At 45.4% G+C, this 13516-nt stretch overlaps 1 protein-coding gene and 1 pseudogene across 1 annotated transcript; both read right to left on the bottom strand.

Annotated features, from left to right (window-relative positions):
- Positions 1-1731: 1731 nt before the first annotated feature.
- On the bottom strand, positions 1732-5810 carry LOC141025475 (uncharacterized; annotated as a pseudogene).
- A 3202-nt stretch (positions 5811-9012) lies between these two features.
- Positions 9013-12142, bottom strand: LOC141025476 (uncharacterized). The gene has a single exon (XM_073500823.1). The coding sequence runs from the start codon at positions 11767-11769 to the stop codon at positions 10039-10041; it is 1731 nt and encodes a 576-aa protein (XP_073356924.1). The 5' UTR covers positions 11770-12142; the 3' UTR covers positions 9013-10038.
- Positions 12143-13516: the final 1374 nt, after the last annotated feature.

Raw genomic sequence — 13516 nt, 5'->3', positions numbered from 1 at the left:
CACTCGCGTAGTCGTTTCCCAAAAACCTATCTGCCTCTCTCCCATACAGGAACCGGAGAGAAGGGGTTTTGCAGACCTGCTATCCCGTCGATCGTGCACGCGGCGGACGGGATGGAGTCACCGGCAACAGCAGCAGCAGAAGGAACGACGGTGGGCATGCGTGTGGAACAGATGTGATCTGTTCGTGGCGGCTAGGGTTAGGAGACACCGCAGGAAAAATAAGCGCGTTGGTGTGAGCTCAGCTCGGATCATTCCCGCCGCGCCGCGCCGCGCGACGAGGCGAGGCGGGCGGCGGAGGAGGAGTGCGCGAGAGCCTCTTCTATTCTCAAACTCCAATAGCATGTGGAAGAACATCCCTTTTAAAGAGGTCCAACTCTTTCTCCACTAGTGGGATGGGACTAAACTTTCCACTACACCTAATGCCAATAAAGGACAAGTTGAAAGAACCAAAACGCCGCCGGCGCTCCCTAGGCTTGTTTTTTCTTTTGACGGACCCTATATTTGAGTCAGTCAATTTGCTACTAGCCCGAAGCCCACCAACTCTGTGATCAAGTCCTCTCTATCCCAGAATTACGAATTGAGAAGTACTCCTTCCAAAGATCACACTTGTCTCCCAGGTTGCGACAACTGGCGCACGACATGTGCGCCACTAGTCACAACATAACAGTTTTCATTTTTTTTTGTAGATCTGTTATTCAAGACGTTTTAACTCTTAAACCATGCGTCCAAATCTCGAATCGTTTCCACCGTCGGATTCCTTGCGTCGAGATCTAGAAAACTAGATCCAATATTTATAGGTTTTGACGAATTTTTTTAACAAAAAAATGGATGAAAAAACCAAACCGGGAGCATGTTTATTTTTCCTTTCCGAAAGATGTTTTCGAGAGGCACGGCCGTGCCTCTCGCGGTGAGAAGCAAATTCGGGTCTCTCGCGGAAGCAAAATCGTGCCTCTGACGGGAGAAAAAAAGAAAATGTTTTTTTTTGTTTCCAAGAGGCACGGTCGTGCCTCTCGCGGAAGCAAAACCATGTCTCTGGTGGAAGCAAAGCCGTGCCACTCACGAAAAGAAAGAAGAGAGAAAATACATTTTTTTCTGTTTCCGACCGTGCCTCTCGCGGAAGCAAAACCATGCCTTTCCGTGGAGGAAGAAAAGAGAAAACATATTTATTTTTTGTTTAGGAGAGGCACGGACGTGCCTCTTGAGAAAGCAAAACCATAACTCTCGCGGAAGGTAAACCGTGCCTCTCGCTAAAGAAAAAAAAGGAAAACTCGTTTTTTTTGTTTTCGAGAGGCACGGCCGCGCCTCTCGCGGAAGCAAAACCGTGCCTCTCGCGGAAGTAAAAAAGGAAAACACATTTTTTTCGTTTTCGAGAGGCACATCTGCACCTCTTGCGGAAGCAAAACCGTGCCTCTCGGGAAAGCAAAACAATGTCTCTCACAAAAGCAAAAAAAGTGTGTTTTTTCATGAGAATTTTTTTGAATGTTTGTTTTTCGGAGAGCTAAGAAACACCGTAGAAAACTGGAAAGCCAAAAGAACCAGAAAAAACTATCTAAAAAGCTGAAAACGCGTGCGGAAAAATAATAAAAAAAATAAAATCCGAAGGGTGCGCCCGGAGCGCGACACGTTGCGGTGGCCGAGAGCGCGCCAAGTAGCGCCTCTCAGCCCACCGCAAGTGATTTTTAGGAGGTTCCCGAAAGAGCGCTCATCAACTAGTTGCTCTCTCTGTCTCCCTTTGTTTTTTCTATTTTATGTGTTTTTATTTTTCTTTTTCTTTTTTTACTTGGTTTTCTTTTTCACTAAAGCTGACGGTAACCAATCTTCATGCTATCCAAGGCAAATCAGTGCCAGATATGCGAGTGCAAACCATTTTCGTCTTTGCCATATGCATTCAATTTTATTGTCTCAAATGCTTACATCTCAATTCATTGCAAGGGTCGAACGATGAGCCGGTAGCTCCACTTGGAGTTGGGCAAGCAAGCCGAATGACGCCTCCTGGTGTTCCCACTCTGATATCCAAAACCATGTGAACTCCCAATTATGCTTATGAAATTCTTGCTTGTTGACTTTCTGTGCTTGTACTCTTCCTTGTGTGTGCTTGAGAACTTGTGCATGTGTGCTTGAGCTTGAGAACATATATTCCTCTATGTTGTGGAATGGTGATTTTGCTATGATGTGGGAACTTTTGTGATATGTGGGATGTGATATAATTGCGATATATGTGAAATACTATTGCTATATATCTTTTGATGCAGGCATAATTGAAACCAAATTTATAAAAACATTGAAAACAAATTTGCCTAGTGCATCACTCGGAAAAGATAGCGATACTGAGTACACCTCTCGGCAAAGGCGACCAAACCGACGCAATCTAGCCAGCTACCCGAGAGCAGAATACCGGTTCTCTGGAAAAATGACACGTGGCACGAAATAGGCGCTCCTGGCTCGGAACTTCACCGGGAGAAACTCTCAGCAAAACAAAATGACACGACAAATGTTGGTGAGCTTGCTGAGAGATCCTTCCATGGCCGAGAACACACAATAGCTCTCAACAAAAGGAGGTACTTGACATATCTGTTGGAAATATGCCCTAAGCGCAATAATAAATATATTATTATATTTCCATGTTCATTATTAGTTTATGTTTCTGTACTATAATTGTATTGGTTCTAGAATATGAGATTCGAAGGAAAACCAAATGCATGTGCGGAAACATGAACACCAAGATGATCCCTAGTCATGCCTCTAGAACTAGCTCATGTATTGATTGATGATCTTGTTTTTCTGATCATGAGAATACTTAGGAGCAACATGTATGCTATTAATAATGAGAACACATTGTTGGCAAAACAATGTTGTTGGATAGACCCAACTTATGAATTACTAAGAGATATTATCATTATTGTGCTGTTAGTATTTTCTTATATCTTGTTCATGATTACTGAGTTCAGAAACCGGAGGCCCCGATGGTTGTTTAGCTCTGTAGGGATACACTGAGACAACATATTACCCGAAAATCTATACCGGCTAATAACCAGTGCTTGTAGTCGTCACTAGGTGATCTACGGACCTGGATATATTTTTTACTTCTGGTTGTTCTTTGTACTACCTTGACAGTTGATGAATAGATTGGTAGTTTTGTCGCAAAACAAAAGAACCAAAGTTTTGGTATGATATGTGCCTAGAATTTCTTGTGGGGAGAATATCATACGAAAACCAACATTCAAACAAAACTTCGTGGAAACCACGCTTAAAAGTTCTATTGAAATCTGAATAAATTAAGGGATGTTAAGAGGATGATTTTCTATTGTCATATGAAATTTCAATTTAAAACACATTACATGATGCCAGTTATGAAAAAGATAAATTCATCAATGAATAGTGGCGTTACTGTTCTACACTATTCAATACTGATTTTGTCTTTTTCATAGCTCATATCCTGTGATGTGTTTGAACTTGAAATTTTGCATGCCAGTAGAACATCACCCTCTTAAAATCCCATAATTTTTTGAGATTTTTTTGATACTTCAAATCATCACTTTCACCGGATTACACCGAATATTGGTTTCCGTATGATATTCTCCCCATAGTTTTTTTTTGTGAGGGAGTAACTTCAAGCCTGTCGTATATGCTGCATTGCACACACACAAAAGATACATGGAATGTTATGTACATGCCACATCTTGCTAAAACTGATTGCATCTTACTAGATCCCGAATGTGATCTTTTTATTTAAAGATTACTCTGTACACAACTATGCATACATTCTCTCTTGGCATAATGAAATAGAGAACACAAGTACACAACTAATCTGACACCTTCTTGATAAACTTACGTTGCATGCCATCAACAAATGAGACAAAACCACATCTCCAAGTCTTAAATGTAAAGAGTATGCCAAACCACAAGCAAAAACCAGACACTACCCCAGCAATCACACAGTAGTACATCTAGCAGTCATCCTCTTTACCATTTCTATTGTCCGATGCAAGCGAAGCATTTGTGCACGGAATGTCTATAGGAAACCCACATAGTCCAGAATTGTTGGAGTAAATTGATGGGTCGGTCAGAGTCTGCATCTGACTCCGAGCGGGTATCTTGCCCGACAAATGATTGTTCGAGACATTCAACGCGCCGAGCGCCAATAAGCTTGATATGCTTGGAGGAATTGCTCCAGCAAGTTCATTAGAAGATAGATCAAGGGACTCGAGAAAAGTCAAACTACCAATGTTTTTAGGGATGCCGCATGACAGATTGTTTCTTGACAGGTTCAGAAACCGGAGGCCCCGAAGGTTGGTTAGCTCTGTAGGGATACACTGAGACAACAGATTACCCGACAAATCCATACCGGCTAATAACCGGATTGTTCTTTGGAAAATCTGCTCCTGACCCTTCCAGATTATGACGAGTTTATCATTGTATCTTGTCCCGTAGAGTAGTTCTGTATTTGAAATATTTTGTGGATTCCTCATTGAGGTCAAGCTGCCGAAGGCTATAGGAATCGAGCCGGTCAAGCTATTGTTGGCTATGTTGAGCAACTGAAGTTGCGAAAGCCGTGATAATCCTGAAGGAATTTCTCCGGTGAAGTTGTTTGATTTGAGGCTAAGAATTTTCAAGGATGTAATTTGACTCCCAATCCATGGAGGCATAGCACCAAAAAACCTATTATACCCGATGTCCAGGGTGGCCAGCAAGTTGCAACTCATTAGGACTGGCGGGAAGACACCGAAGAAGCCATTTCTAGCAAGGTAAAGCGATCGAAGAGAGCAACTCTGGTTCGCCATAGCCGCAGGGATTTTACCTGAAAAGGAGTTGTTGGATAGATCCATGAACTCAAGAGCCCGCAAGTTCCACCAGCGGTCCGGCAGCTTCCCTGCGAACCGATTGTTTGACAAGTCCATATACCACATAGACTGCAAGTCGCACAAGCAGCCTGGAAGCTCCCCGGTGAGCCGGTTGTTCGAGATGTGCAGTGCCACCAGGGAGAGGCGCCTGCAGAGCTGGTGTAGGATGGCGCCGACCAGGCTGTTGTTGTAGAGCCGGATATCTGCAAGGTAGGGCATGTCGCCGAGCTGTGGTGGGATGGAACCGTTGAACCTGTTACTGCTGAGGTCGAGTGTTATGAGGGACCTCAGCCCCGAGATGCTGGCTGGGATGGCGCCGCCGAGGTTGTTCCCACTGAGGTCCAGAGAGACGAGGTCGGGGAGCGCTGCAGTGTCGAGCGTGTCGAGCCCGCCAGAGAGACCGCGTCCCACGAGCCTTAGATAGATGATGCGCTCCTGGTAGCAGACAATGCCATCCCAGGCGCACGCCCATGTGGCCTGGGACCAGTTGGAGAGCGCGGTCGGGTTGCCGAGGCTGCCTTCCATGCCAGAAGGGCTTGGCCGTCCGAGGAGGACACCAAGGCAACTGTCGTCGAGGGAATGGTGGTAGCTGCCAGCAGGAAGAGTGCGACACTGCCGGCGAGGTGAGTGTGGGCTATTCTCTTCATGTCCTGGACTGAGAATGGTTGAGCAGAAAGAAAATAGTCCAGACGGCAGAAAATGGTCAGCACTGGCATGATATAAGCATACGGATACGGCGATCGAACGAGCTGGGCAAATCGTGTGGAACGAGTCGTTCGGGGTGCATACCTTCTACGGACGGCAATCAAGGTACCACAACAGGGGGAAGAAGCCATGAACGGGTCAAGCCTGCTCAGCGTATTAAAATCCCTTCACAATTGGCATCCACGCTGAGTTCATTGCTAATTAAATAGGCAATTTTTGATTAACTTAATCCATGAGTAAATCACTACCATAGCATTGACACAAATAAACGCATACTGATATTCAGTGAAGCAAGCACATACTACGCTAATTACAAAAAGATCTACGTAAACCCTAGCATGGCGAAAACAGAAAACAATAGGAGCGGAATAAACGAGTTATACCCTCCAGTAGGCCATGCAGAGGCCGCGACGGTGGTGGCGGCAGCAGCATCCTGGGCGGCCTTCTTGTCGGCTTCAACTTTCTCGGCGGCGGCACGTTCGGCGTCGGTAGACATGGTGATGATGAGGGCGAAGCGGACATAGAGGAAGTAGACGAACATCGAGCACTCGCGTAGTCGTTTCCCAAAAACCTATCCGCCTCTCTCCCATACAGGAACCGGAGAGAAGGGGTTTTGCAGACCTGCTATCCCGTCGATCGTGCACGCGGCGGACGGGATGGAGTCACCGGCAACAGCAGCAGCAGAAGGAACGACGGTGGGCATGCGTGTGGAACAGATGTGATCTGTTCGTGGCGGCTAGGGTTAGGAGACACCGCAGGAAAAATAAGCGCGTTGGTGTGAGCTCAGCTCGGATCATTCCCGCCGCGCCGCGCCGCGCGACGAGGCGAGGCGGGCGGCGGAGGAGGAGTGCGCGAGAGCCTCTTCTATTCTCAAACTCCAATAGCATGTGGAAGAACATCCCTTTTAAAGAGGTCCAACTCTTTCTCCACTAGTGGGATGGGACTAAACTTTCCACTACACCTAATGCCAATAAAGGACAAGTTGAAAGAACCAAAACGCCGCCGGCGCTCCCTAGGCTTGTTTTTTCTTTTGACGGACCCTACATTTGAGTCAGTCAATTTGCTACTGGCCCGAAGCCCACCAACTCTATGATCAAGTCCTCTCTATCCCAGAATTACGAATTGAGAAGTACTCCTTTCAAAGATCACACTTATCTCCCAGGTTGCGACAACTGGCGCATGACATGTGCGCCACTAGTCACAACATAACAGTTTTCATTTTTTTTTGTAGATCTGTTATTCAAGACGTTTTAACTCTTAAACCATGCGTCCAAATCTCGAATCGTTTCCACCGTCGGATTCCTTGCGTCGAGATCTAGAAAACTAGATCCAATATTTATAGGTTTTGACGAATTTTTTTAACAAAAAAATGGATGAAAAAACCAAACCGGGAGCATGTTTATTTTTCCTTTCCGAAAGATGTTTTCGAGAGGCACGGCCGTGCCTCTCGCGGTGAGAAGCAAATTCGGGTCTCTCGCGGAAGCAAAATCGTGCCTCTGACGGGAGAAAAAAAGAAAATGTTTTTTTTTGTTTCCAAGAGGCACGGTCGTGCCTCTCGCGGAAGCAAAACCATGTCTCTGGTGGAAGCAAAGCCGTGCCACTCACGAAAAGAAAGAAGAGAGAAAATACATTTTTTTCTGTTTCCGACCGTGCCTCTCGCGGAAGCAAAACCATGCCTTTCCGTGGAGGAAGAAAAGAGAAAACATATTTATTTTTTGTTTAGGAGAGGCACGGACGTGCCTCTTGAGAAAGCAAAACCATAACTCTCGCGGAAGGTAAACCGTGCCTCTCGCTAAAGAAAAAAAAGGAAAACTCGTTTTTTTTGTTTTCGAGAGGCACGGCCGCGCCTCTCGCGGAAGCAAAACCGTGCCTCTCGCGGAAGTAAAAAAGGAAAACACATTTTTTTCGTTTTCGAGAGGCACATCTGCACCTCTTGCGGAAGCAAAACCGTGCCTCTCGGGAAAGCAAAACAATGTCTCTCACAAAAGCAAAAAAAGTGTGTTTTTTCATGAGAATTTTTTTGAATGTTTGTTTTTCGGAGAGCTAAGAAACACCGTAGAAAACTGGAAAGCCAAAAGAACCAGAAAAAACTATCTAAAAAGCTGAAAACGCGTGCGGAAAAATAATAAAAAAAATAAAATCCGAAGGGTGCGCCCGGAGCGCGACACGTTGCGGTGGCCGAGAGCGCGCCAAGTAGCGCCTCTCAGCCCACCGCAAGTGATTTTTAGGAGGTTCCCGAAAGAGCGCTCATCAACTAGTTGCTCTCTCTGTCTCCCTTTGTTTTTTCTATTTTATGTGTTTTTATTTTTCTTTTTCTTTTTTTACTTGGTTTTCTTTTTCACTAAAGCTGACGGTAACCAATCTTCATGCTATCCAAGGCAAATCAGTGCCAGATATGCGAGTGCAAACCATTTTCGTCTTTGCCATATGCATTCAATTTTATTGTCTCAAATGCTTACATCTCAATTCATTGCAAGGGTCGAACGATGAGCCGGTAGCTCCACTTGGAGTTGGGCAAGCAAGCCGAATGACGCCTCCTGGTGTTCCCACTCTGATATCCAAAACCATGTGAACTCCCAATTATGCTTATGAAATTCTTGCTTGTTGACTTTCTGTGCTTGTACTCTTCCTTGTGTGTGCTTGAGAACTTGTGCATGTGTGCTTGAGCTTGAGAACATATATTCCTCTATGTTGTGGAATGGTGATTTTGCTATGATGTGGGAACTTTTGTGATATGTGGGATGTGATATAATTGCGATATATGTGAAATACTATTGCTATATATCTTTTGATGCAGGCATAATTGAAACCAAATTTATAAAAACATTGAAAACAAATTTGCCTAGTGCATCACTCGGAAAAGATAGCGATACTGAGTACACCTCTCGGCAAAGGCGACCAAACCGACGCAATCTAGCCAGCTACCCGAGAGCAGAATACCGGTTCTCTGGAAAAATGACACGTGGCACGAAATAGGCGCTCCTGGCTCGGAACTTCACCGGGAGAAACTCTCAGCAAAACAAAATGACACGACAAATGTTGGTGAGCTTGCTGAGAGATCCTTCCATGGCCGAGAACACACAATAGCTCTCAACAAAAGGAGGTACTTGACATATCTGTTGGAAATATGCCCTAAGGGCAATAATAAATATATTATTATATTTCCATGTTCATTATTAGTTTATGTTTCTGTACTATAATTGTATTGGTTCTAGAATATGAGATTCGAAGGAAAACCAAATGCATGTGCGGAAACATGAACACCAAGATGATCCCTAGTCATGCCTCTAGAACTAGCTCATGTATTGATTGATGATCTTGTTTTTCTGATCATGAGAATACTTAGGAGCAACATGTATGCTATTAATAATGAGAACACATTGTTGGCAAAACAATGTTGTTGGATAGACCCAACTTATGAATTACTAAGAGATATTATCATTATTGTGCTATTAGTATTTTCTTATATCTTGTTCATGATTACTGAGTTCAGAAACCGGAGGCCCCGATGGTTGTTTAGCTCTGTAGGGATACACTGAGACAACATATTACCCGAAAATCTATACCGGCTAATAACCAGTGCTTGTAGTCGTCACTAGGTGATCTACGGACCTGGATATATTTTTTACTTCTGGTTGTTCTTTGTACTACCTTGACAGTTGATGAATAGATTGGTAGTTTTGTCGCAAAACAAAAGAACCAAAGTTTTGGTATGATATGTGCCTAGAATTTCTTGTGGGGAGAATATCATACGAAAACCAACATTCAAACAAAACTTCGTGGAAACCACGCTTAAAAGTTCTATTGAAATCTGAATAAATTAAGGGATGTTAAGAGGATGATTTTCTATTGTCATATGAAATTTCAATTTAAAACACATTACATGATGCCAGTTATGAAAAAGATAAATTCATCAATGAATAGTGGCGTTACTGTTCTACACTATTCAATACTGATTTTGTCTTTTTCATAGCTCATATCCTGTGATGTGTTTGAACTTGAAATTTTGCATGCCAGTAGAACATCACCCTCTTAAAATCCCATAATTTTTTGAGATTTTTTTGATACTTCAAATCATCACTTTCACCGGATTACACCGAATATTGGTTTCCGTATGATATTCTCCCCATAGTTTTTTTTTGTGAGGGAGTAACTTCAAGCCTGTCGTATATGCTGCATTGCACACACACAAAAGATACATGGAATGTTATGTACATGCCACATCTTGCTAAAACTGATTGCATCTTACTAGATCCCGAATGTGATCTTTTTATTTAAAGATTACTCTGTACACAACTATGCATACATTCTCTCTTGGCATAATGAAATAGAGAACACAAGTACACAACTAATCTGACACCTTCTTGATAAACTTACGTTGCATGCCATCAACAAATGAGACAAAACCACATCTCCAAGTCTTAAATGTAAAGAGTATGCCAAACCACAAGCAAAAACCAGACACTACCCCAGCAATCACACAGTAGTACATCTAGCAGTCATCCTCTTTACCATTTCTATTGTCCGATGCAAGCGAAGCATTTGTGCACGGAATGTCTATAGGAAACCCACATAGTCCAGAATTGTTGGAGTAAATTGATGGGTCGGTCAGAGTCTGCATCTGACTCCGAGCGGGTATCTTGCCCGACAAATGATTGTTTGAGACATTCAACGCGCCGAGCGCCAATAAGCTTGATATGCTTGGAGGAATTGCTCCAGCAAGTTCATTAGAAGATAGATCAAGGGACTCGAGAAAAGTCAAACTACCAATGTTTTTAGGGATGCCGCATGACAGATTGTTTCTTGACAGGTTCAGAAACCGGAGGCCCCGAAGGTTGGTTAGCTCTGTAGGGATACACTGAGACAACAGATTACCCGACAAATCCATACCGGCTAATAACCGGATTGTTCTTTGGAAAATCTGCTCCTGACCCTTCCAGATTATGACGAGTTTATCATTGTATCTTGTCCCGTAGAGTAGTTCTGTATTTGAAATATTTTGTGGATTCCTCATTGAGGTCAAGCTGCCGAAGGCTATAGGAATCGAGCCGGTCAAGCTATTGTTGGCTATGTTGAGCAACTGAAGTTGCGAAAGCCGTGATAATCCTGAAGGAATTTCTCCGGTGAAGTTGTTTGATTTGAGGCTAAGAATTTTCAAGGATGTAATTTGACTCCCAATCCATGGAGGGATAGCACCAAAAAACCTATTATACCCGATGTCCAGGGTGGCCAGCAAGTTGCAACTCATTAGGACTGGCGGGAAGACACCGAAGAAGCCATTTCTAGCAAGGTAAAGCGATCGAAGAGAGCAACTCTGGTTCGCCATAGCCGCAGGGATTTTACCTGAAAAGGAGTTGTTGGATAGATCCATGAACTCAAGAGCCCGCAAGTTCCACCAGCGGTCCGGCAGCTTCCCTGCGAACCGATTGTTTGACAAGTCCATATACCACATAGACTGCAAGTCGCACAAGCAGCCTGGAAGCTCCCCGGTGAGCCGGTTGTTCGAGATGTGCAGTGCCACCAGGGAGAGGCGCCTGCAGAGCTGGTGTAGGATGGCGCCGACCAGGCTGTTGTTGTAGAGCCGGATATCTGCAAGGTAGGGCATGTCGCCGAGCTGTGGTGGGATGGAACCGTTGAACCTGTTACTGCTGAGGTCGAGTGTTATGAGGGACCTCAGCCCCGAGATGCTGGCTGGGATGGCGCCGCCGAGGTTGTTCCCACTGAGGTCCAGAGAGACGAGGTCGGGGAGCGCTGCAGTGTCGAGCGTGTCGAGCCCGCCAGAGAGACCGCGTCCCACGAGCCTTAGATAGATGATGCGCTCCTGGTAGCAGACAATGCCATCCCAGGCGCACGCCCATGTGGCCTGGGACCAGTTGGAGAGCGCGGTCGGGTTGCCGAGGCTGGCCTTCCATGCCAGAAGGGCTTGGCCGTCCGAGGAGGACACCAAGGCAACCGTCGTCGAGGGAATGGTGGTAGCTGCCAGCAGGAAGAGTGCGACACTGCCGGCGAGGTGAGTGTGGGCTATTCTCTTCATGTCCTGGACTGAGAATGGTTGAGCAGAAAGAAAATAGTCCAGACGGCAGAAAATGGTCAGCACTGGCATGATATAAGCATACGGATACGGCGATCGAACGAGCTGGGCAAATCGTGTGGAACGAGTCGTTCGGGGTGCATACCTTCTACGGACGGCAATCAAGGTACCACAACAGGGGGAAGAAGCCATGAACGGGTCAAGCCTGCTCAGCGTATTAAAATCCCTTCACAATTGGCATCCACGCTGAGTTCATTGCTAATTAAATAGGCAATTTTTGATTAACTTAATCCATGAGTAAATCACTACCATAGCATTGACACAAATAAACGCATACTGATATTCAGTGAAGCAAGCACATACTACGCTAATTACAAAAAGATCTACGTAAACGCTAGCATGGCGAAAACAGAAAACAATAGGAGCGGAATAAACGAGTTATACCCTCCAGTAGGCCATGCAGAGGCCGCGACGGTGGTGGCGGCAGCAGCATCCTGGGCGGCCTTCTTGTCGGCTTCAACTTTCTCGGCGGCGGCACGTTCGGCGTCGGTAGACATGGTGATGATGAGGGCGAAGCGGACATAGAGGAAGTAGACGAACATCGAGCACTCGCGTAGTCATTTCCCAAAAACCTATCCGCCTCTCTCCCATACAGGAACCGGAGAGAAGGGGTTTTGCAGACCTGCTATCCCGTCGATCGTGCACGCGGCGGACGGGATGGAGTCACCGGCAACAGCAGCAGCAGAAGGAACGACGGTGGGCATGCGTGTGGAACAGATGTGATCTGTTCGTGGCGGCTAGGGTTAGGAGACACCGCAGGAAAAATAAGCGCGTTGGTGTGAGCTCAGCTCGGATCATTCCCGCCGCGCCGCGCCGCGCGACGAGGCGAGGCGGGCGGCGGAGGAGGAGTGCGCGAGAGCCTCTTCTATTCTCAAACTCCAATAGCATGTGGAAGAACATCCCTTTTAAAGAGGTCCAACTCTTTCTCCACTAGTGGGATGGGACTAAACTTTCCACTACACCTAATGCCAATAAAGGACAAGTTGAAAGAACCAAAACGCCGCCGGCGCTCCCTAGGCTTGTTTTTTCTTTTGACGGACCCTATATTTGAGTCAGTCAATTTGCTACTAGCCCGAAGCCCACCAACTCTGTGATCAAGTCCTCTCTATCCCAGAATTACGAATTGAGAAGTACTCCTTCCAAAGATCACACTTGTCTCCCAGGTTGCGACAACTGGCGCACGACATGTGCGCCACTAGTCACAACATAACAGTTTTCATTTTTTTTTGTAGATCTGTTATTCAAGACGTTTTAACTCTTAAACCATGCGTCCAAATCTCGAATCGTTTCCACCGTCGGATTCCTTGCGTCGAGATCTAGAAAACTAGATCCAATATTTATAGGTTTTGACGAATTTTTTTAACAAAAAAATGGATGAAAAAACCAAACCGGGAGCATGTTTATTTTTCCTTTCCGAAAGATGTTTTCGAGAGGCACGGCCGTGCCTCTCGCGGTGAGAAGCAAATTCGGGTCTCTCGCGGAAGCAAAATCGTGCCTCTGACGGGAGAAAAAAAGAAAATGTTTTTTTTTGTTTCCAAGAGGCACGGTCGTGCCTCTCGCGGAAGCAAAACCATGTCTCTGGTGGAAGCAAAGCCGTGCCACTCACGAAAAGAAAGAAGAGAGAAAATACATTTTTTTCTGTTTCCGACCGTGCCTCTCGCGGAAGCAAAACCATGCCTTTCCGTGGAGGAAGAAAAGAGAAAACATATTTATTTTTTGTTTAGGAGAGGCACGGACGTGCCTCTTGAGAAAGCAAAACCATAACTCTCGCGGAAGGTAAACCGTGCCTCTCGCTAAAGAAAAAAAAGGAAAACTCGTTTTTTTGTTTTCGAGAGGCACGGCCGCGCCTCTCGCGGAAGCAAAACCGTGCCTCTCGCGG

This window comes from Aegilops tauschii, chromosome 6 (genome assembly GCF_002575655.3).
Source record: "Aegilops tauschii subsp. strangulata cultivar AL8/78 chromosome 6, Aet v6.0, whole genome shotgun sequence".
Taxonomy (NCBI): Eukaryota; Viridiplantae; Streptophyta; class Magnoliopsida; order Poales; family Poaceae; genus Aegilops; species Aegilops tauschii.
This window is presented reverse-complemented; position numbering and strand designations above follow the sequence as displayed.